The 24,995-nt window shown below is 35.7% G+C and overlaps 1 protein-coding gene across 5 annotated transcripts in view; it reads left to right on the plus strand.

The window, feature by feature from the left end:
* Positions 1–24,995, plus strand: part of ASAP2 (ArfGAP with SH3 domain, ankyrin repeat and PH domain 2) — a 91,350-nt gene that overhangs the window by 49,022 nt on the left and 17,333 nt on the right. For all 5 annotated transcript variants that reach the window (XR_009744622.1, XM_061460778.1, XM_061460776.1 and 2 more), the window contains exons 6-21: positions 723–852; positions 2,958–3,043; positions 4,336–4,411; positions 4,915–5,001; positions 10,765–10,868; positions 10,983–11,052; positions 15,370–15,457; positions 17,196–17,244; positions 17,354–17,520; positions 18,884–19,017; positions 19,734–19,828; positions 21,073–21,262; positions 21,686–21,771; positions 21,977–22,092; positions 22,557–22,624; positions 24,391–24,504. Coding sequence is in view for 4 of the 5 variants with exons in the window: in XM_061460778.1 (XP_061316762.1) it covers positions 723–852; positions 2,958–3,043; positions 4,336–4,411; positions 4,915–5,001; positions 10,765–10,868; positions 10,983–11,052; positions 15,370–15,457; positions 17,196–17,244; positions 17,354–17,520; positions 18,884–19,017; positions 19,734–19,828; positions 21,073–21,262; positions 21,686–21,771; positions 21,977–22,092; positions 22,557–22,624; positions 24,391–24,504 (1,660 nt within the window). In the remaining variant the exon portion in view is untranslated. The remainder of the gene's footprint in view (positions 1–722; positions 853–2,957; positions 3,044–4,335; positions 4,412–4,914; positions 5,002–10,764; positions 10,869–10,982; positions 11,053–15,369; positions 15,458–17,195; positions 17,245–17,353; positions 17,521–18,883; positions 19,018–19,733; positions 19,829–21,072; positions 21,263–21,685; positions 21,772–21,976; positions 22,093–22,556; positions 22,625–24,390; positions 24,505–24,995) is intronic.

The following is a 24,995-nucleotide window of genomic DNA, read 5'->3' on the forward strand; positions in this document are numbered from 1 at the left end:
TAGAAATAATATGGAGAATTAGCTGTAACACACGTAAGAGTGTTTAAGGGAGTTACACTGTGTGACAGCATTGGTTATTCATTTATATTCCGCAGGAGAGCCTGTTTTATTCAGAACTCTTGGAAAATGTTCCTGGAAACTTTCAGGGAATTAGGACAGCTGGTCTAGCAGACTTTGAAGTCTGCAACACAGCCGGCCGGCCGGTATTCCCAGTGCCAACTGGCTCAGCAGCAAGTAGAGATGGCAACTGATTTTGGCTTAGGAAACGCTGTATATATAGAAGATGACTTGATGACAGGCAAGACTCAATAAATCTGGTGACATAATTGAACTCTGTTAACCAGTGTTTGGTCTGTTTGGATTAAAGATCCCCTACATTCTCAATTAAAATTCATTTTTTTCTTTCTGGATTTTTGTTTGGTTGGTTGGTTTTGTGTGTTTGTTTGTTTGAGGGAAATACTTAGAATCTTCCACTCAGAGTCTTCTTTTGGAATATGTATCAGGACATTGTTTTAACAGGTGATTAAATTAGATGTCAGCTACTGTATGTCAGTGCTGATCTTTAGTCACTGTCAAATTTTAAATGAAATGTCATCTGGAAGTAAGTCATATTCAGAGCTGTAAGAGTTTGGCTCTGCATCTGTCAGTAGACTTTGTGAATAATCAGATTTCCTGAGAGGCTTTGTATTTCTCACTTCGTTGACTGATTGTTTGCCTTATAGTACAAAAATAGAGAAGGAGAAAAAAGAGCATGCTAAGCTGCATGGGATGATCCGTACGGAAATAAGTGGTGCTGAAATTGCAGAAGAGATGGAGAAAGAAAGAAGATTCTTCCAGTTACAAATGTGTGAGGTAAGATTCAGTATGAAATTCATATTGTTCTGGTAATATTTTTAGGAAAATTGGAAAGATCCAGTTGTTCAGTGGTGGCTAAGCAATTGTGATTGTAGTGATTTTAAAGGGAAATACCACGGTATTAGTAGACTCCATTTGGTAAAACACTTTTTTTTACCCTGATGTTCTAATTTTGCAGGGAATTTAGGTATTTTCTAATTTAACTTAACAAGGAATTGTAGAATAAATAAATAATGCAAAGTTCAGTTAAACACTAAGGGATTATAATAAATAAGCCTTTACACTACTACTTCACTGTAAGTTATTTTAAGCACTAGCACATTCTCTGAATTGTTCCTTGTGCTGACAGCTGTTGTGTTATTATGAGGAGACACTCCAGTCTAGCACACTGTTCAGCTGGTGCTGAAAAAATATGCTAAGGATGGAATCCAGTTGTCTTTCAAGATGCGTCAGAATGTTTCTACTCTGAAATCTTTGTGATTCTTGCAGTATGTCAAATCTGATGTGAATATTTTTTGTTTGATTCATTTAAGTATATGTCAGATTCTGTGGTTGGGAATTGAAGTTGCCGTGTTTGTTCTTTTTATGCGTTAACTCCAAAATATAGCATGGGTGATTCTTCTGGTTTTACTAGGATGATTAGAGCTAATTTGTCTGATATGACAGCTATGAATGCCATTTTTAGCAACTATATGCACTGATACTTAGTAGAAAAGCTTCACATTCCTTTACAGAGTCAGACTAGAGTATTCAAAACTGATGCAGGTATTTGAGTATCCAGTAAATACATGGATGTTGCCTGTTAATTGCCCATCTGTATCCTTCCTAAGAAACAACCAGGAACAGATGCATCTCTCTCCCTGTGTCACAATAAAAGAGGACTTAAATTTAGTCAGTTGTAGTGATAATAAAATTAATCAAGTTACCTTAAAAAGGTGGAATAGCTGAAGTGTATCCTGCATTTCTTCTGGGGTATTTAGGAAAATAAGTTTGTACCTGGTTACCTCTGAATAGTCACAAATGTTTTGAGAGTAAATCAGAAGTGTAACATATTGAAATTGTATCATAGGTATAAGCTAGTTCTTCATGAATTGTGACAGTGAACTGAATACCAGATGCCTAGAGCTGCATTTTAAATTAATAGAAGCTGGAGAGGTGATTCTTCTAACTAAATACTATACAGCACACATGTCTACATTTATGCTAATTATCTATTCACCTGAACCAGCATAAGAACTGAAACATTGAAAGCTAACCTTTGGTAGTGCTTCATTTTAGTGGGTTAAAACGTTTAGGGTGTATTGCAGGTAGGGATAAAACAGATGTGTTAGAACATTGCGAAGAAGACGTTCACTCCTTTACTTGGAGGTCACTCTCTGAACAGGGGTTAAAAATTGTTTTTATTTAATGGACTGTTAAGGAGTCCTGTAAATATTTGGTCAGTCTTACTTCTGCTTGCATGCTGGCATCATCTGTGCTATAGTGTTGCAGGGAGGAGCTGTCACTTAATACTGACTTTGTGCCTGATGCAGAAGGACGCTAATTACACTGGGTTTTGGTGGGGTTTTTTTGTAGCTTGACATTAGATTTCTAAAATCTCTTGCTAAACTGTAATTTTCTGTAATTCCTATGTACAAGGAATTGATAGAGAAAACAATAAAATCAGGGCAGATGTAAAATATGGTTAAAATAATCCCTAGTTTTTTTTGAGTAAGCTATTATTTTCCTTAATGGCATCTATTTGGCAATGAATTTAACAACTAGTGAGACAAATACCTAGATGGGCTGCTAGTTTTAAGAATGGATTGCTAAATTTACTACACAAATGCTTTTACTGCTCTAACGTAGGCTTTCACTAGGAGCCATGAAGGATGTTTTGAAAATTTCAGCTAATGATAGTGAAGTATCCCCACCAGGCATCAAAATCAGCAGTGGCAACAATTGCTTTTGTGTCCTTAACACTTGAAGACGCTGTTTCATGCGTTCTCTGTTAGGTCTTCTAAATTTGCAGCTGTTAAAGCGTGTTGGAATATAACTGACAATAAAATATTAAAAAATACTGTAGCAGTAAAAATTTCTTTTGTGGATTACTGTTTTAACAGTACCTGCTGAAAGTCAATGAAATCAAGATTAAAAAAGGAGTGGACTTGCTTCAGAACTTGATCAAGTATTTTCATGCTCAATGCAAGTATGTTTTACTGTTCTTTATATCTACACATTAACTAGAGCAGTGTTTTGTTTTAAACTTCCATCATCATCATAACACTTTTCTAGATTTTTAAAAATCTTAAGGTTCAACTGCTCTCGCTGATGTCTTTTGACAAATTGCTTTTGTCATAGGTTAGTCATTGCTTTTGTCATAGGTTAGTCATTGCTTTTGTTTTGAAACATGTAATGAGATTGAGCTAGTCCCTAAGAATTTAATTGTCTGTTCCAAAGGAGCACTGCACAATAGTTTGGCATATTTTATAAACTACTCTTGAAACAGAGCTATTAGTTTGGTCTATTAGTGGTCCATTAGTTCTGTCAGGCTTTTTTGAGTGTATCTAGCAATGATCTAAATTAATTCTGTGCTCAAGAAAAATAAATTGCATAAGTAGTGGGATAAAACTATATTGAAAGCATTACTCTTTTTCTAATTAATTGCAGGACTTGGTAATGAAACACAAAGTTCTCACTAGAACAATTTTTTTATGGTAGTCTTAGGGATCAGTAATATAGCAATACAGTCATAGTTATAAACTTGACAGAGCCACTGTGTTAACCTGTTCAAATCAATAAGTTTGCATCTTAAAAGACCAGTCTGTGTCTATGTAGGTATTCTTCCCTATATAGCTATGTTGCTTTTAAAATCAGTTTCACTTGTAGTATGTCCTTTATCTTCTCTGTCCATCTAATAAAATTTCAACAACATAAATGCTGTGTTGTGTTGTCACTTTTGTGCCTGCTTCCCAGAGTGAAAATATTATACTTGGCATAGATAACATTACTGTGCCAATACAAAAATACATACGATACAATAAGATGTAGCATATTTGGCTTGCATATAGGCCTTAATGCTTGGGAAACAAAGGGGTTTTCCTTTAGTAGGAAGACTATATCAGAGGGAAAATTATTGGACTACAAGAGGTCACAATTATTTTATATCCACTAAAGCTTTTCATGTTCTACAAATGAAACTTGCTTGTTCTGGGCCTTCAGAAAGTGGGATGAGAACCTGTATTTGAGGTGAGAATGAGGCAAACTTCTGTTGCAATGGATTGTGACAGTTCTGAATCTAATTGGGGATTTTGCATGATGGAATAAGCTATGATGGAAATAAAGAGGTGGATCAGTCAAAAATGCATAAAAAATAGATGTTTAATGTTTTGAAGTTTATGGCATGGCATAATAATATGCATGTCTTCCTTCGGCAACTTTTTAAACAGAAAATACAAATTAAATTTTAATAGGAGTTTGCTTTTTGGTTTTCTTTTTAAGTTTCTTTCAGGATGGATTAAAAGCAGTTGAAAGTCTCAAGCCTTCAATTGAGACACTCTCGACAGATCTTTATACAGTGAGTAACAATCTTCACATTTGTGTTGTAAACTTAGGTTTTTTTACAGTAGAACTGTGGTCATTTTGGTTCAGGTTGGCTGTTTTAACAGCAAGCATTTTAAGGTTTTGAGAAGATTTTTGAGTAAAATTTTGTCTCCTATCGTATCTAGAAGCCTTAGTTTGAGTTCAGGACCCTACTGTGTAAACTGTTAGGAAAACAGCTTTTGCTCTAAAATGTTTACTGACTAAGTGGAAAATAATAGATGGTTTCAAATTGAACACAAGGAAGCAAGAACAGTGTGAGGCAATATCAAAGTTTTAGCCCAGCAACATCCTAGCCATTATCAAGTTTTCTGAGGATAAAAAGGAAACCAAACTGATCATGTTATCTGTTCTCTTTGTGTTTTCATTCTTGCTGAACATTTCTCAGAAGAATGAACCAATTAAGTAGCAAGTTTGGAAGAACTATATTGAAAAGAAACAATAATGTTATTTTTTAACCTATATTTTTCTTCATTAAAGATCAAACAAGCACAAGATGAGGAAAGAAGACAATTAACACAGCTTAGAGATATTTTAAAATCAGCACTCCAGGTTGATCAGAAAGAGGTGAGCATATAAGATGGTTTAACTTTGGAATAGCCATTTTAATTACTTCTAATGTAATGCTAGTATTTGGGGTAGAGTTATTTTAACTTTCATTTATTAAAATTATTTAATAATTAATAATTCCTTTGTTTATTCACCTTTCTTTTCATGCTGATATTAAATGTTTCTGACAAAGGCAGGGGTTTTGTGTTTTTTTTTAAAGAAAATGAACTCCCACTAAAAATACATGAGACTTATTACAAAATAGTTTCTTTTTGTTACCAGTATTGCAAAATAGTTCAGGTGGTGCGTTATCCATGAACTAACAGACAATAGTGTCTGTGTTGCTCAAACTGAGAATCAAAAAAATGTCAGTTTTAAGGAGACCCCATTAGTACAGTCTTACCTCACAGTAATATTCTGAACTGTATAAAGGTTAGGTACCACTAAACTTCACATCCAAAACACCTCTTAACATCACCTGCAAAAATGACAATTAAATTTGCTACTCTGCTGCAAGATGCCAGTTTTCTAAATGGGTCCCTTTTGCAACCCAACATATTTTTTCAGTTTTGGTTATGATTGGTGTTTGAGTTAAAGAATTCACTAGTAGTTTTATTTGGCAAAATCTGATCTGTAAGCAAGTATCTTTTATATAATCCCATCCAAAGTATTGGGTGTACTTCTGTTTCAGATTGCTAGTGCTTCCTCTTCATATAAATAAATGCCAGACAGCTTCCATTGTGTGGCTGCTGGGCCATGAGTAAGTAATAAATGCACCCCCTCCCTCTTTTCAGATTCTCTTTCTGAGAGAGATGACAATGAAATAGTTTAGTCTGTAGGGCTCTGACTTCCTTTATATTTTCCAGTCTTGCTTTCATCTTCCCATAAAGGTTATGGTGACTCCTAGCTCTTACTAGTGGCCGGATGATGGTTCTGGAGCCACCTAATGTAGTGAAAGATGTTCCTGCACATGGCAGGGTGGTTGGACTAGATGATCCTTAAAGGTCCCTTCCAATCCAGACTATTCTGTTACCCTTTGCTCTTGCTGATAGGCAAGCATCTTAAACACTCTTCACATTGAAGTGCTGTTTGTTACCATGTGAAGTTTGTAATAATGACCATATACAAAGTCCCATATAGTTTGCAGGTACTTTCTTAGGTTCTGCCTGGCATTTATGACTCCCTGAGGAGTGTACTGGCTAAAAAGTTCCGAATTTGAGTTCTGTGTAATGAAAGAGTAGTGACCCTAGTGGAAATTGTGGCTACTTCGGATTCACCACTGATTGGCTCTTCTCAATAAGGCGTCTTTGCTTATTCAGGATGTGTTAGCAGACTTCCTATTTTATTTGGGTCTTTGTTCAGGAGAGATAATAGAAGCAGTTTGGTTTCATGGTTGCTGGGAATGTTGCTTCTCTTTGTTTACCTTTTTATCAGTGATGCTGGTATTAAATATATATGGAAGATGTGGTGAGCACACATCATTTCACAGACTGAAGAATGTAATAAAGCCCATGGATTTATTACTTTTTTTTTGTTGTATTTAAAAATACAAGTGTAAAGAAAGTGCTTCATGCTATATTCGTTATTTATTAATTCTGCAAATGTAGATATGGATGCTTAACCTGCAGAGCATGAGAAGTACTGTAATTATTTTTATTTTTTTAAAAACATTGGTCAGTGGGATGTCAGACAATCCTGCTATAATTTGCTGTACAACCGTCTTAGTATTATTCTTGTTGCACTGTAATTTCCTTTACTATAACTGATTTCTTTTTCCTTCCTGAAACGCATTTACATTTTGTGACCGAAGTCTAGGAGAGTAAGTGTTACTATATTTTAATGAAAATAGTTGGCATGATTTCCATTCAGATTTCAAGAAACTGGATTTTTCCTCTGAGCTTTTTTCTGTTGGTATGAAAAGACTGGTTCTTTTTTTTTCTCCTCTGCTTGTTGTGTTACCAGAAATACCCTAAACCATTTATCATATTGTTCTTGGGAAAGAAAAATTGCTGTAAGACTAATTGGTGATTTCCTTTGCACTCTCTTTTGGGAATTAAATCCAGTTGCTTGATTCGATGTTCTTGCAAGATTTTAAAGATATATGTATTTATAATTAAAATGGACTTTGTGTATGAAATAACAGAACACTGGCAAATATTGTTTCTGTTGTGTTTAAAAAAAAAAAAGACACAAACATTCAGAGCAAACTTTTTTTTGTTGTTGCCTGTGTACAAAGTTTCTTTCTGCACAGAACTTCCTCAATCCTGGTTCGTATTGAAATGTCTTTTTGAAACATCATTGTGTGTACACCTCTGTAATGTTTAAATTTTAAACTTTTATTTTTCAAACTGAGGCGCTTCTACAAGTTTTGGTGTCAACCTTAGAGTCTTACTGCCTTTATTTCTCTTTTTCTCATGTCCTGTCTGAAGGTACCCTTATTGTAGTGTTTAGAATTGCTTCTGCTTTTTCTGCAGGTTTGCTAGAACCTGTACTCTATTTAGGTCACTGCAAAATAGGATGAATTTTGTGTTCCTTGACAAAAATTATGGTAGCTGTGCTATAGGAGAGGCTTTCTGCAGGGGGTTCTGGCAGATATATGTGTTGGAGGCTCTGTGGGGCTGTAATAGGTACAGGATGGATCTCTGAAATACCCTCTTGGCAGGGGTCCTACAAATGCAAGAGAAGCTCAGGCTCTTGGAGAGCTGTAAGGGCCTTTTGGCAACTTTACACACAGGAGTGATCCAGACAGTCTTAAATCCTGCTCCATGGGAGCTGCAGAATGGCTAGCCAGAATTTGATGTGTATGTTAAAGCAGCTTGTGTGGATAGTTGTGTTGTGTTCAGACAGTGGGGCTGATAAATAGGGCTTTAGAATCTCTTTTATCAGTAGTCACAGACCATCTTTACAGAATACTGTTTGCATATTTCTTTCCTTTTTGACTATGCTATTCAGCTTGATTTAGAAGTTAGTCTTTAGAAGACTTTTCAGTAAATCATTTCAAACCTCTTTATGGCCAGTGCAGTGATTCATGATAAACATGGTGCAATTAAGTGACTTGTCTTTTTGGGTTTTGGGTTGGTTTTTTTATTTTTTTAATGTCTATCTGCATTTCAGAGCTGATAAAGTCAACAAAGTTCAGTTTCTTGTGCCTTGTGTACTTCAGTCTGTTCTGGTCTTGTTATGTTCAGGAGGTATTTAAAATGACAATACTCTGCACTAGGTATGTCCTGTATCCTGCAGGGATCTGTTTCCTCCCATAGGCAATGTACATTGTTCCTGCTCACTCCAGTGAGGCCATTGGGTCTGACCCTGTTATCTGGGATTTGTACTCATGTTATGTGCAAACCAGAAATAAGGGAAGATCCTTTGGGGAGGCTGCATATGGAAAAGGCATGCTGACATTGCTGGGAAAGATGTTAGTTGTGATGGTGATTTGTGGTGCATCATCCCATCTTTTAGAAGCTAGATCAAAGTCATGAACGTGCTTGCCAGAGAGTTGTGGTGGTCATCATCTGACAATCACATTGAACACTACTACAGAATCATAGAATCAACTAGGTTGCAAAAGACCGTTAAGATCAAGTCCAACCATTACCCCAGGACTGCCAATACCACCACCAAACCATGTCACTGAGGGCCTCATCTACACAGTTTTTGAACACTTCCAGGGACAGTGATTCCATCACTTCCCTGGGCAGCCTGTTCCAATGCCTGACCACCCTCTTGGTGAAGAATTTTTTCTTAATATCCGATCTAAACCTCCCCTGGTTCAGTTTGAGGCCATTACCTCTTGTCTTGCTACCTGGGAGAAGATGGATTTGGGCATTGGCTGAACAAAGGATTTATAACTGAAAATCTTCTTGTCTTAAAGTTCTTCTCATGAGAGTATTAAATATTTTAAAGATACTGTTCATAATAATGAATGTGTGGAAATGCACGTCAGATACAGCCACTTCCTCTCTGGTTGAAGTAAGGCAGGAAACTTGTGGTATTGGCTTGCCAGTTTGGCCAAATACAGCAGCTGAGTGTAAACAACAGCTGAAGGGAGGTAGCTGAAACGGAGCAGAAAATAATGCACAAAAAGTAGCAGCACAATCTTAAGTAATGGGAATGGTGCCATGGGTGAGTGTTGGTGGTCATCTGAAATCTTTACATAATTGAGGATGTGGAGAACTGAAATTATTTTCCTGTAAGGCCTCTGATCTTCTTGGGAATAGAGGTCCTTTACTGACTAATGGGAGGCAGAGATCAAGGCATTGGTAGGACACAATAGGCAGTGTTAGATCAGATTTTCTTCAGAATTCAGTAGATGTGTGTGTGCAGTGATTCTTAATGAGTGACAGGAATTCTTCTTAAATGTTGTTCTGTTTTTATGTTGGGCAGCCAGAGTGCAAAAATAATTCTGTGCAAACAGGCTGGAGAGGAATGTTAAACAGGCCATTTAAGTGGTAGTTTTGCGGTGCCTTTAAAAGCCTTAGATATATGTCGTAGCTACCTGATACGCCTTCTTAGACCACTAGCTGAGAGACAGGAAAGTGGGCACAGGTGCTCCTGCTGAAAAGGAGCACCAAGGAGTGCTGCAGCCAGCCTTGAGCTCAACTCGCGGTTCTCAGGACCACCAAACTCTAGCACTATATTCAGGATGAGCCTGAAATCCTGCAGCCTAGGGGTGAGGAGTCCTAAGTGCACTGAACAGGGGAGCAGGTGTCCCTACCATCATATTTCAGACCTGTCATGTTTCCACTACTGTTGAGGAGGATTCTGAACAGCTTTGGCTGCATTAGTAGCTTTGGTAGCAGAATGTGCTGCTGGAACTTGTAAAGAAGCAGCATTCCATCTGAGCTGGCATTCCCTGAGGAAAAGCACAGTCCAAGTGTTTTCTTGGTTTTAGTTGTGTTTTTCCTCCTGCTTGTGTCCAAAGTGTCTTAGACCTAGGCTGATAAAGTGCATGAAGCTAATTGCAATTAGAGACAAACTGTCCTCTTAATTTATAGTTTTTGGATCACTGTATACTTTATTTTATCATGTGTATACTCTGAAAACCCCAGTTATGTATCTTGTGAATGTACTCCTTGTATATCCAAGACACACTATCTCATCTTTTGAGCAAAAGAAATTTTTTTATCAAATTAGTAAGTTGAGCTGTTTCTCAATAGAAAGTAAGTTAAAATTTAGTTAATCCTTGTCAATTCCTGTCCAAGAATTCTACTTTGTTTAAAATATTTTGGTTTAAATTATTCTTGTTATGGAAATAACTTCAATTTTCTGTGTGTCTCATGAACTATGTTTCCAGGAGGTCTCTTCTCTTTTCAGACAGTAACTTGACTCAGTTTGCACAAGGAAAACCACTTCTTCAAATTTATGTATGTAATTGTTTTTTACAATGGAAGGGTGCACTAGGAATGGCAGGTAATAATAATTAGTGTCAAATTAGTGTTAAAAACTTAGTGTTTGTACAGTGCAGTGTTTGCATGAGTTGGAACACCTGCTGCTCATTTAATTTTGGGGGTAAAAAAAAAGCTATATTAAGGCCAACAGTAAAGCTAAACTAAAGCAAGTAAGAAGATTTTGGCAGGTGCTTATAATGGCTACTTCTTAAGTGTTTTTTGTGCCCTCCGAAAGAAGGAATGGATCTTGTTCTCCCTCATTGAGAGGAAAAATGTGTTTCATTTTTCTTACAGGATTAGAGCAGGAAGGAAAGGGCCTGAAACTCATTAACAGGGGGGATGTTTTGGTTCAAAGTGTGGAATACATTGCAAGTTGCTGTTCTGTATGTTTCAGGATTCTCAGCTTCGTCAAAGTACAGCTTACAGTTTACATCAGCCTCAGGGAAACAAGGAGCATGGCACTGAACGAAATGGTAGTCTGTACAAGAAAAGTGATGGGTAAGTACTGCTGGATTCTGCTGAAAAAAATCAGGTCCCAAAAGCTGAAGCGAGGCAATAGTAAATATGTTAAAACCTGAGTCACTTTTTTCTTTTTCTCCCCCTTTAAACCAGAATCAGAAAAGTGTGGCAGAAAAGGAAGTGTTCAGTTAAAAATGGTTTTCTTACAATTTCCCATGGTACAGTAAGTATTTGTTTACAGTATTTTATGTACATGGTTGCTAATACAAAAAGGCAAGCTATGCTGGTCTATATTTATAATTTGGAGTTAGTTAGATTCCTGGTGCAGCATTTTGAATATGATGGGTACTTTTTTTTAAGGCAGTGTTTCAGAAATACATCAAGGCATACACACAGTATCTAAAAATACAACTGATTTAATGCTCATGACTGTTAATGGGGAAGAAATGGCTTTTATTAATGGCTCATTTAGTTCATGTAAACTGTTCAGATTTTACCAGACTATCTAAAAATACAAATTCTAACTTATCTAACTTATCTATCTTTATGAAAAATATGGTTGGGCATTAAGCTATCTTTTAGATACAGGTTAAACAACTTTTTATATTCACAAAATAAACTGAGAGAATGCTGAATCTCTTCTTTCGCTCAGATTTGCTGATACGTATTATGAAGGTAGCTTTCCTGGGTAGTAGCTGTTGGGGAAAATCAGCTCTGAAGGCAACTTTTACCAGAATGACAAGAGAGTCACAAGTCCCTCTTTCTTTGCTGCCAATATTTGAAACACATTAACAAACTTTTAATATTTATACTTAAAGTTTTAAAAGCTTACACTTTCATATTTTGGACTTTTTACACTTGGCTTTGAACTTTGCTGTTTCTGCTTTGCAATAACTTTTCTTTTATATCGCATTCTCAAAAATTCACAGAAAAGTTTGTTAAGGCAAAAATAACTCAGTGACAGTATTTCCCATTCTTGGTCTAATAAACAGTCCTGTTTCTTGATCCTGCTATGAACCATTCTGTTCTTCATCCTGTTATGCCTGTTACCATGACTACAAGTTGACCCTGGCAGCAAAAAATGAATCAGTCTCTCATTTGTACATCTAACCACAAGCTGTTGCCGTCTGAACTGGCAACCAGGAGTTAAGGAGGAGTGCAAAACCAGGCCTGCAAAGTAGAGTCATTACTATGGCTTTGGAATTGTCCAGCAGTTTATCCCTATTCTCATTTGAGTGCATATGAGTGTGTCTTTGTCAGAGAAAAGTCTGTTAGTGTGTTCAATGCTGGTGTCTCCGTGTGCTGTAAATGCAGTTGGCATAGGGCATACTGTGGTGGTACCAGTAGGAGTGGAGCTAAGGCATCTTAGAGCTGGCAGAAGCTACAAAATCCACTTTTGGAGCAGAATTCTAAAACTTTCGCATACAAGTATAGTTACTGAGTCTATCAGGATACTGTTGTTCTCTATTTTTATAAGCTGTCTACCAGATGGTCTAGCATTTTTAGAAGTTGTAAGTTCCCACTGAAGTCAGTGGAGCTGTAGCTGGAAATCAGTTGCTAAGGTAGATACTGAAATGTGAGTTAGACATATGAGTTTCATAGGTTTGGTCTCGATCTTTTTATATTACAAAATTAAAAGAGTACCTTGTTTTAAAATACACACCTAAAAAGTATTTTTTCCTTATTTGCTCACTTTCCCTTTTTGGATTTATGGCAGTTTTTTGTAAAATAAATCAATGCTTGATTCATAGAGGTTGAAATGGGTAGAAGCAATTTCTGTTTAAGAATTTTCTGGGTTACTCTGAATGTTTTCTGAGTGTTCTGAAGCAACAACACTGATTTCCAGGCTTTCCCAGGGTTGATATCTCCTGGTCTCTGTAATACGATGTGTTAGTCACTCTTCCCAGCTGTTCATCAAAATGAACCATCTCTTAGAAATTCAGTTGTCAGGTTTTTTTTGCTTTATCAAATTTGTAAATGCTTTACCTTTAAAGGCTAGATGGTCTTCATGGATTTCTGTTCTTTGGCCCTGTAGTCTCTCTTTACGAGGGATTATTTCTTTTCCCTGGTTAGTTTCTAGAACAGCTGTCTTAAGGCAGTTGCAGATGCTATATTCTGACTTCAATTCACCTGCCAAGTGCTCGTCTCATATGGATGGAGAGAACATGGTTGGTTCTCTGGTCACCCAGCTGTGACATTGAATACATGTGTCTGCAGGGGCATAGGTGCAAAAGTTACACTTTCAGAGAGCTGAAAGATTTAAAGAAATTAGCATTCACAGAGCAATGTGCAAGGTAATGGTTGATGGAAAACCAGATGGTGCTTCTTTGTGTAATTATTAGCAATTGGAAATTATCTGACGTCTACCTGACTGAAATTTAATGCATGTGGATGAAAAAAACAATGATAGAAGCAGATTGAGCCATGTAAATAGGAATTCTGAGTGGTTTCTGGATCAAGAAGTTGTAAGGGAAAAGCATTTCAGGAACCTCAGATTCCTTGGAGTTGATCTGTGTTTAAAGAGTATAAATGAAATTTACTGGTTGTCTGCAGAAAAGAAATAGAAGAGAGACTCATTATCAAAGGGTATTTTTTTGTTCTTCTTTCTTTACTGCTGGAAACTTGAGCCTGTGAAAAAGGTATATATGAGTTGCCCAGTAGCTTGTTTACCAAATACTTGCATCTTGATTTTTGTTTGCTTTCTTGTGTATTTTCATTATAGGCAGCTTCTGGGCACTTCTTAGACAAACAGTTACATTAAAAACGTAAACACAGAAAACTTCAGTGCTATGGGTATTAAGTATATTTAAATATAACTGAGAAAATGGATCCAAGCTGACATTTTCAAGATGTTTTCTTGCATGCTTCTAGTAACAAAGAACTCTTGTTGATAGGCTAAAATAATGAAAACTGTGTGAGCTTTTACTGCTAAAAGGAATGTCTGGAATTTGAAAAGCTATTTACTAGGCAGAGAGTCTGATGTGGTTGTCAGTTAATTGTCATCTTGCTGACTGCAATACCTCTCTTGGGTACAATTTGTTTTACATTGCCCAGCGTGTGACCTGCAGGTTTGTTGTTTCAAAGCATGCATGACTGTCTGCTGCTTGTGTTGGGCAAAGCATCAGGATGCTGTTTTTCAAGGACACTGTGCTGCCTTTTTTTTTTTTTTTCTTTTTTTAACAGGAAAAAGATCCATAATTGTTTCCCTTCTTATGTTTCTCCATGGTTTTGAATTTTTTAGTGGACTTCAGTTATAATTATGATGCTGTTCTTATTTTGGCTGTGCTATGTTGTTTGATCACATTGTTTCAAGGAAACCTGTGCTCTTCAGGCTTGTTCTCCCTTTCTTGAATTAAATGTTTTCGTAAATAGATGTAGAAGAGGTAGAGAAAAATCTATGTTTCTTATGATTCATTGCAAGTTAATTACATTATGTGATATTTCAGCTTTATTTGATAATAGTTCTTGTTCAGATGATCTTGTTTTATTAACTCGATAGATTAAAATCATTAGAATACAACAATAAGCATGGTTTATGTACATTGCTGTCTTTATAGTAGATTGAATGATTGAAATCATTATTTTCAGATGTTACTGTCTAGAGCAAAGTCTCTCTAGTTAAATCTGCTTTCTGATTTACTTTAAAAAAAGAGTGAAACTAATAAAATCCATTGCAGCAAGTGCAAACCATTCCTAATGTCAAGGTTGCAAATGTAATGTCTTTCTAGGTCCTACCCCAGGTCTGTAAAACGGATGGGTTAAGGGAAAGGAGATCAGTGCAGAAATGCTATTTGAAAAGTCTTTGTAGCCTTTATGAGACTTTTCCAAAATGAATTTGCTTGTGAATTTTGCTTTTAGTAAAACATTGCTACTTCTTATTCAATAAGGAACTGAAATAGCCGAAAGAAACTGACTAGAAAACATGTATCATTATAGAATGTATTTTGTTTCACTACTTTTTTTAGTAATGAACTATCTCACAGTTTAGTTTTCCATGTTTGTTTCGAGACTGCTCTGTGCAAACTTACTTTCCTTCAGTGTGTCACTTTACCATTTGAAATTCAAGCGTTTGTTCTAAACTGGTTATCTAGGCTTTCTTTGAGGACATTAACAGGAGTCAAATTATTTGATTGTTGAAAACCTAGACAACTAATTTTTTTAAACTAAATGTTTAAATGTCATCTTAAACTTATGTAACATTAATCTGTCATATCTGATTTCTTCAGATAAGTGTTATTAGTAAGGTGATCAAAGTAGTGATAATTAAAGTGATTTTATCCCTCTACCCTTTCAAAATGCTAGGGTCTATCCAGTTATCAGTAAGCAAAATAGCTTATAGTATAAGATACAGTGTATAGTATAAGAAAATCTAGTTTACAGGCTACAAAGCAGACGAAAACATAAAACTGTGGGTGCCTTAAAAATTAACAGCCATTTGCCAAGTCCTTTTTGGCCAGTGGGATGTTACCGTCTGTTTTTGGACTGCAGGGGTTCAGTCAGTATCGGTATACTAAAATGTGTGTGTTTTATCTTCAAATAGGCTAACCGACCTCCAGCAAAGCTCAATCTGTTAACCTGCCAAGTGAAAACAAACCCAGAAGAGAAAAAATGTTTTGACCTCATATCACGTAGGTTTGTTGTTCAGGTCTTTTTACTTGCAGCTAATATTAAGAGTTGTGCGTTATTTCTGTAGGTGGGTCAATAACCCACTTAAACAGTTTTGCAATTCTAGGATGCTTTCCCTTTCAGTGACATTTCACTTATTCTAGTGTATGGCAGCTGTTTCTTTGGAAAACCACTTGTTTTTAAAGCTGTCTTTACTCCTTTTGATACTGTTTTGTGCTACCTTACAATAGAGTAACGATATTTTTGCTGTGACACCACTCTTTATGCTGAAAATGTCATAGCTGATTATCTTGAGAAGTCATGACTTTTGTACAAGATCAAAAGAAGCTTTTAAACCATGACAGAAACCTCTTAAAATTTAACCATAGTGGTTGCAATTTTCTGGAGAAAATACTGCAAACCTTTTTAGTGTTGTTACCTCATAATAGATATAAAGGTGAGAGTCTACATATTAAAAACATCAAAAATCAATAATGTGGGAAACTGAATGGGATAATACAAACTTGCATTGTAGAATGTTTGTTTTCTCACTGGCACATTTTAGTATTTTGTTTATGGACTTAGTAAATTTGGGAAGAAGACTATAAGTCTGTTTCTCATTTGTTCCTTTATCAGATTGTAAAGTGGTTTTGTATTGGTAAATGTAAAATGTGATACTTTTTAGTAGACTAGTACTCTTGTATACAATACACAGCTTTTCCATTTCTGCACAAGCAAGGTGTCTTCCCTGTTTACTCTTGCACTTTCTGTCCTTGTTGGTAACCCTGGGCGCAATATCAGCATATCACGGCATTACCATTTGTCCCATCATATACGTGACAAGGCGTAACCAGCATTCTCTAAATCACTTTTTCACTTTTTTTTCTATAGAGTTTAAAAACATTCCTTGTTTAAAAAAAAAAACCAACAAACAGAAAATTGCTGTGTATCATGGCAAGATAAAATATCTTATTTATCTAGCACTTCCTTTTCTGTCCTTTCTTGTATCCTCACTTTCTGTAATATTTTTCATGTCTGAAACTATCTTCTAATATCTTTTTGCTGGTAGTTTTGGCCACGTTCTTCTCGTCCACTATTCTAATTTTGACTCCAACTCAATCATTAAACTGTATCATGTCTCACTTGTTTCATAGACTTAAATGTGTTACATGATTTTTCTTCAGTAGTACACTGTTAACAATGCCTAGAATCACAAAAATAGTAGTAAATGAACATTTTTGAGCTTGATTTAAATTAAACATCTTGGGACTTATTGTAGTTGGACTTTGTTTTGCCATATTTTTGTTGCTGTGGTTTTAAGAGATCATTCGGAAACATTAGGTCTTTCTTACATATACAGATAAACTCAAATATGGTCTGTGTATTTTACACATACACACAGCACTACCACCCCCAGGAGAACTTTAGACTTTCAATTACTGAGACTGTATCTAGAACATGGAAAAATTACGATGCTCTGCTGCTGCTTATGCAATAGAAGCGCAGCATGGAAGAAAACAGTTCCAGTTTTAAGAGCAACAAGCGCCTTTTGCAAAGATAGGTTTAAACATAGTTGAACTATGGGTAGTAAGAGTGAAACTTGCTAAAGACACTGCCTGTCAACGCTTCAGTGATGAGACTAGAGACGTCAGAGATCACACATCAATTATTAATTTTAGGTATTTTTTTTCTGAGAGATTTCTGCAAAATCAGTGTTTCAATCATTTTTTTTAATCAGTATGTGAATTATTTATTGTGCAGACGACAGAACGTACCACTTTCAAGCAGAGGATGAACAGGAATGTCAAATGTGAGTTACTTTGTTAATTTTATTTTTGATACTGGTGTTCTACTGAGATGTTACCTTGAACTTCAGAAGTGCTGAAACGTTTAATAGCAAAATATTACTGCCATTTTAGATGGACATCTGTGCTACAAAACAGCAAAGAGGAAGCTTTAAATAATGCATTCAAAGGAGATGATAACACAGGAGAAAATAATATTGTCCAGGAACTGACAAAAGAAATTATATCTGAAGTCCAGAGGATGACTGGAAATGATGTGTGTTGTGACTGTGGAGCACAAGGTGACTCAATTAAGCATGTTTCTAATTGGTAAAAATTCTGTGTCTCGTGAGAGTAATTTAAGCTGATGTTTTATGTTTTCACTTTTACTCCCTATCTCACGAAGATTGTACACATAGTTGAATATGCTAACAATTAAATTGCTCTATTTTAGTAAGATTGATTTGTTTATATGCATATTGTCACTAGAGAGAAAAGTGACTAAGAAGCTTATTCTTCTCCCATATATTTTTCTAATTGTAATTTTTGCATATATAAATCAAGGGAACCTATTCTATGAGCCCGTATTTTACATGACATTTAGGTAAAACTGGACAGCAGTATGAGATTTGAAGTATTTTCCCAGTATACCTTTTCTTAATTTCTTATTTTGGGTTTGTAGTTTGTTTTTTTTCTTTATATGTTTGACTTTGAGAGCAAGCCAGGAAATATGTCTTAAGACTGCTCACTTGGAAAAGAATACACTTGCTGACTATGGTTTGCAGTTTTGGTTTCGTTGATCGATGAACTTCTACTTTAATCCTTTTCAAATTATTTTGTAGATCCTGCTGTTTTCTGTGTTCTTTTATGTTACAGAGGCACTGCAGGTCTTAGGTTTTTTTGATCTGAAACTAGCTAAAAACATCAGATCTGGAGCTGTATGCATTTTATAAATCAATACTAACTTCCAGCAATAGATACTGTATAAAAACTATGGGAAGAGGCAATCCTGCTGTCTTCAAAAGAGAGAATTTTAAATGGCTACTACCAAACCTTTATCAAATAAACAAATTACTAACCTGTCTAAATTTTCAGATATTAATTATTTTACTGGAAGATGCAGGAATGTTATATCAAGACTGCAAAATACTGAGAGAAAAGACAAGCAAGGGTTATGAAAGGAGAGGGATGAGCCTTAGTATCTTTGAAATAGTTGAGTAAGAATCCTTTGTGGTGTGGTGCTGTATGTATACTGCAGAATCACTGCCGCCTTACTTAGTCTAAAGTCTATACGTGAAATACAAAAAAAAAAAACCCTGTAGGCAGTTGCAGTTTGAACTGCACTATACCCCCAGCTGAGAATGTAATACCATTATATTGGTGGTAGTAAAATGCCGTTCCTGAAAGCTGAATGAAAGCAGAATGACAAACTGAGCTGTTTAAGCAGCTCCCTTGAGGAGCAATATCCTTTATGTTCCCCCACCCCCCAAAAATACATTATTCATTTGTTTCTTCAATAGAGTAAATGTAAAGACATAAATTAAAAAACCTGGGAATTCATGTACGGGACTCATATTTTACAGAATTTCATTTCTATATACTACATTTTCTAGAATGAAATAATTGCCTGAAAATTTTTAATTCTGTGGGTGCTTTCTGTTTCAGATCCTACCTGGCTTTCAACAAATTTGGGAATTCTAACTTGCATTGAATGCTCAGGAATCCATAGAGAACTTGGTGTTCACTATTCCAGAATGCAATCGCTTACATTAGATGTGCTGGGAACATCTGAACTTTTGGTAATCAAATTGCTTTTATTAACTTAAAAATAGCACTATATCATACTTCCAGCACAGGTACATTTTTTTCACTTTTAACGATATATTGTTCCAGCCTTTAAAGTTGTCTCTGGGTAAAAGTAATGGAAAAAAGCTGAACTCTTTAAGGGAACCTCCTGGAACATATTGTCTGATTGTAAACTTTGCCTGATTGTAGAATTCAAGTTTGTGGAGGCTTCATATTTTTTGTGTTCCCAAGTCTTTTCGCCCTTGGTTGCTTTTTAAAAGAACACAGCTGTTTGACATGTAAATGTGCCTCTCAGATTAAAAATTGAAGAACTTCAGAAATACTTATACCATTAATTATTTAGCAGTATTTAAGAAGAGAATTTTAATCCTCAAAGAAGAAAATGTATTCAGCTTTGCTACACAAAGAAGTTAACCATGTATCAGCTATTCTGTGACAGTTCATATCTGGACAAAGTATTTGCATTTGTTGTACAAACTGGAGTCTTGATGGATTATTCTGCAGTTACTTGTTTGTGTATTAAATCCCTGACATCCAAAAAGGTACCTAATCTATTCATGGTTGCTGAAGTAGTAACAGAACTAGGAATCAGAAACAAAAATTCCAAGTTCCCTTTTCCCTTGTCCTCCCACTAGCAGGTGCGTGGCCAATAACTGAACGTATTTATTAAGGGAGCTGTGGATTTTTATTTTTATTTTTATTTTAACAGCTCGCAAAGAATATTGGGAATGCGGGGTTTAATGAGATTATGGAATTCTGTCTGCCAGTTGATGAGATGGTCAAACCTAATCCGAGCAGTGATATGTAAGTAAAGAGCCACGACTTCTGAAAAAGGCAGGCATTTAATTTAATATGGCTAATGAGTTGTGCCATTATGATTTGCATCAATAGGCCTGTAGAGAGATATGTAACGTCTTATATATATATTATAGCCAGGGAGTAAACCTTTTTTTCTGAATGCTTTGCATCTCTGTTTTATTGAACTTTATTTGATTGTGCCTTCCCTAATAGAAAGGATTATTTTACCAACTCTCTGAATCATGATTTGTGGGAAAGAAACAAATTAAACATGAGTTGTTGAGGTTTATAAAGACACACAGGGTAAAGATTAAAAATAAAGCTATTAATTTTGTGCTATTAAAACATAAAATAGAAGTTGGAGTAAAGTGCACATTTTACCTGAAACATACTGAATGCCTACTGTTCAGAAACTACACTTAGAATTAAGTCCATAACTATGTGGAATAAAGACAGAACATTTAATTGAATTCCTCAAAAACACTGAATAGTGATGGCAGAGACACAGCAAGGACAGCTGTCTACTTGGCTGGATACTACTCCATCATAAAAGAGCTGGTAAATGATGCAGAAACAAACTCAGAAGAATTGGCTTTGGATGAAGCTGATTTTACATTATCTGGACTTTAACCAAAAAGACTTTCTGACAGAACAGTTGTTAAACCATGCAGTTTAAATGATTTTTTTACTACCACTATCAATAATAATACAAAATATTAATACTCATGATTAAAATTACCAGTAATTTTACTGAATACTAAATCAATAGCATAAGAAGACTTCTAAAATTGATATTTTAAGAAATAATTTATTTCAGTACATCTGCATATAGTCTGTGCAGAGCTATAAGACAGTTTTCTGTATCCCATGCCTTCCCTCTTTTTCTAGCATGTGTAGAGTACAAGTCAGGTGAACATAAACCTGCAAGTTATTGTTAGCAGACCACATTATGAAGTTCTAATGTATCTTCTGTACATAGAGCTGAGTAATTTTGATCTCAACTTCACACCAGAGTTAGAGGGGAAAATTAATGGTCTGTCTTTGTATTGGATATTTGATTCATATTCTGTAGCTGCATTTCATACTGGAAATACAAGACTGAATGTCTTACATGCATATTTAAAAAGAAAAATTATCATAATGACAAAGTCTTTCCCAGATTTTATTTCAAATTACTTGCATGTACTTATGGAAATTCTGATGTTCATCTTCTGCTAAAAGTTATAGAAGTAAATGATATTCAATTTCAGGAATGCAAGAAAAGATTATATTACTGCCAAGTATATTGAGAGAAAATATGCAAGGAAAAAGCATGCTGACAATACAGCTAAATTACATGCTCTTTGTGAAGCAGTCAAATCAAGAGACATTCTTGGATTAGTCCAAGTATATGCTGACGGTGTGGATCTCACAGAAAAAATTCCACTGGCCAATGGCCATGTAAGTGTTGCAAATTTTATTAGACAAATTGTTATAACTGCAATGTGCTTTCATTAATTAAGGACTGTTTTTTCTTATTTGAAAATAAGATTTGAAACACTGTTTTGAACACTTGTCCTTTTAATATCATTTAACAATAATAAAAGATAGTAGTCAAATCTAAAATTGTTTCCAAATAATATCATATTTTAAGTGTATTAAAACATTAAAAATTTAATCATTCAATAATCTATTTGTTTTCAATGCATATGTTTAAAGGAATGAAAGGGAAGCAATAAATGTCTTCACAAGACATGCTTTAATAGTAACATGTCTGAATATTTTGAAATTAAATGTTTTAATTTATCTAATTTATGTCTTAATAAAATTTCTGCTTCTCTGTAGATGAGAAGAAGCAAATATTTTCTTTTGTTTTATTCTTAGGAGCAAGATGAAACAGCACTTCACCTTGCTGTTAGGTCTGTTGATCGAACATCCCTTCATATAGTTGACTTTTTAGTGCAGAACAGGTAAGTATATGGAAAACTGTAAAAATATTATTGATGCTGCTTTTATGGCCAGTAATACAGATACTAAATGAATACAGATACAGTGATTCTGTTACTTGCAGATGTAACTTTACTCTTTGAAAATCTTGTAATGAGAGAGGTTTATAAAAATAGGGTAGGAAACTAAGTTTAATCAGCTTTCTTCTTCTTTCTTGTACTCCAATAGTGGCAATCTAGATAAACAGACATGTAAAGGTAGCACAGCCCTGCATTACTGCTGTCTGACGGACAACGTTGAGTGCCTCAAACTGCTGCTGAGAGGGAAGGCTTCTATTGAAATAGGTAAACGAGCAATGTTTACTTCAGTTTCAGATTTCTCGCTGTTTCAGATATGAAACAGTGCATGTGGAATAAGTGCATTTTTTCCTCAATTGTTTACCATGATGCTATGAATATAATACTCGTTATAAAAAAAATAATATTAACTGTTTATTTCAAGTTTAAAATTGACTTAAACATTGCACTTATTTTTTAAACTGATTTAGATAAGTACCAAGAATTTTAACTGATAGCTTGTTGTCTAGCTATACACTGCCATTTTATGGCTATCATTTCATGTATATGGCATGTTGAGTTGCTACTGCTTGTTGTGTTAAGAGGATTGGTATGGGTCAGACCTATAAATGAAAGAATTTTAGAGCATGTTCTTTTAGTACTTCACTGTATATTTAAAGGTTTGTCTTTAGTAATGGACATGTTAATAGTGACACTTATCATCATAACTTTCTTTTCTTGCTGTAATATAGCTAATGAATCAGGCGAGACCCCGCTGGATATAGCTAAACGTTTAAAACATACTCACTGTGAAGAGTTGGTAAGTGTTGCATCTTTCTGTGTGTTCTTGACTTTATAAGCAGCATCATGTCTGAATATGTAACAGTTTGCAGTTAAATATTCAATGAATATATTCTAGATGCTTAGAAATGGTTATATGCTTATATCATGTTATAAGCTTTTAAGAAGAAAACTGTATTTCTTTTTAGGTGCTTTGGAAATGATAAACTTCTTGTGGCCAAGGGATGATACTGTTTGAGCTATTGTCCCAGATCCACAAGTAGGGATCCCCTCAGTAAGTTTGCAGATGACACCAGGTTGGCTGGGACTGTTGATCTGCTGGAGGGTAGGAAGGCTTTGCAGAGGTATTTGAACAAGCCGTATCAATGGGCCAAGAGCAGTGGTATGAGGTTCAACAAGTCAAAGTGCCAGGTCTTGCATTTGGGTCACAGTAACCCCAAGCAACGTTACAGCCTTGGGGAAGAGTGGCTGGAAAGCTGCCCAGTCAAAAAAGGACCAGGGAATGGTGGTTGACTGTCATACTCATGAACATGAGGCAGCAGTGTGCCCAGGTGGCTAAGAAGGCCAAGAGCATCCTGGCTGTATGCGATATGGTGTGGCCAGCAGGACTAGGGAAGTTAATAATCCCTCTGTACTTGGCTCTGGTGAGGCCACATCCCGAACACTGTGTTCAGCTTTGGGTCCCTTGCTATAAGAAGGACATTGGGGTGCTGGAGTATGTCCAGAGAAGGGCAACAAAGCTGGTGAAGTGTTTAGAGCACAAGTCTTGTGAGGAGTGGCTAAGGGAACTGGCGTTTATACTGGAGAAAAGGAGGCTGAGGAGGGAGACCTTATCGCTCTCTAAAGCTACCTGAACTACCCTTTTCCCAAGTAATAAGCAATAGGATGAGAGAAACTGCCTCAAGTTGTGCCAAGGGAGGTTTAGATTGTGTATTAGGAAAACCTGCTTCACCAAAAGGGTTGTCAAGCATGGGAACAGGCTGCACAGGGAAGTGGTTGAGTCACCATCCCTGGAGGTATTTGAAGGACAGATGCAGATATGGTACTTAGGGAAATGTTTTAGTAGTGGATGTTGCAGTGCTAGGTTAAGGGTTGGACTCCACGATCTTCAAAGTCTTTTATAACCTAAATGATTGTGTGATTCTAAATGTCTGATATGTCATTGAAATCTAATCACTAAAGTACTTTTTATGGATGAAGGCCATTTACTTGTTGCCCAGAATTGGAAGTGCTCAGATTGGACAGGACTTTGAGCAACCTATCTGGTGAAAGATAATTCCTGCCTGTAGGGAGTGGTGGGTGGACTAGATGATCCTTAAACTATTCTGTGATTCTATGAAGAGAAGCTGGCTACCATTACTACTTTTAGTAAGCAAGAAAAATTGATTAATGGGGTCAAGGCTTCTTGATAAGTGAGTCTGATTCAGACCAACCTACCATTGCAGTTACTTTCTTTGACTTAAAATTTCTAAATCAAAGCAATTAGGATGTGATGCTTATTGTCAGAAAATAAAGAATGGACCTGCAGTGAAGAATGGACCTACAATGGTTAATGAAAAGCCTACTTGCTTTTGATTTATTTGTGTTGTATTTGGTCACAGAGCTTAATTCTTTAAGCATACTCCAGTAACTTTCCAGATTACTGAAATCTCTCTTTAAAATGGCAGTAATATTTGTACTTAAAAACCAAGGTTCCTTCTATAAGTGTTTTTAGTTTGGTTTTAAATACCTTGTTTTACAATAAGTGCTACACATAAGTGTCAACAGTCATCTTTTTTTCCTTAGCTTACTCAAGCACTATCTGGAAGATTTAATTCTCATGTTCATGTAGAATATGAGTGGCGGTTACTCCATGAAGATCTGGATGAAAGTGATGATGATGTGGATGAAAAGCTGCAGGTTTGTATCAGTACGTTACTGTTTTCCTGTGCACATGTGTAAGCATGACATATGTAATGATTTCAGTAATACTCCTTTTTACTATACTTACGAAGTCATTGTGAAATAAAGTTTGGTAGTAAAATCTAGGAGCTTAAATTTTAGCTCCCAGAATCATAGTTTGTCGTCTTTTTCCCTCTTTAATACAAGGTAGAAAGCTTATGACTGTGTGGTGATGATCAAATTACAATTAGCCAGATGCCATATCTTCTTTTTAATGGAGCCAATAGTTTGTTTCAGTACATCAGGAATATTTAGATCTGCTGGTGGTGAAGCAGAAGTAATGTGAGCTGGGAAAATTGCCTTTACAAAGGAAACAGGCACCTTGTAATATCTCCTTATGTTTCTGAAATAGCTCCAGTTGATGGCTTTAATTTTGGAACAATTTATGCATTGACTTATCTTCAGGGTGACTAAACTTGTTCATTAAATAAGCTACATCCATTAACATC

The sequence above is a fragment of the Pezoporus flaviventris genome, unplaced genomic scaffold (assembly GCF_033815535.1).
Source record: "Pezoporus flaviventris isolate CSIRO_AGI_PZ_B2104156 unplaced genomic scaffold, CSIRO_AGI_Pfla_v1 ptg000031l, whole genome shotgun sequence".
Taxonomy (NCBI): domain Eukaryota; kingdom Metazoa; phylum Chordata; class Aves; order Psittaciformes; family Psittacidae; genus Pezoporus; species Pezoporus flaviventris.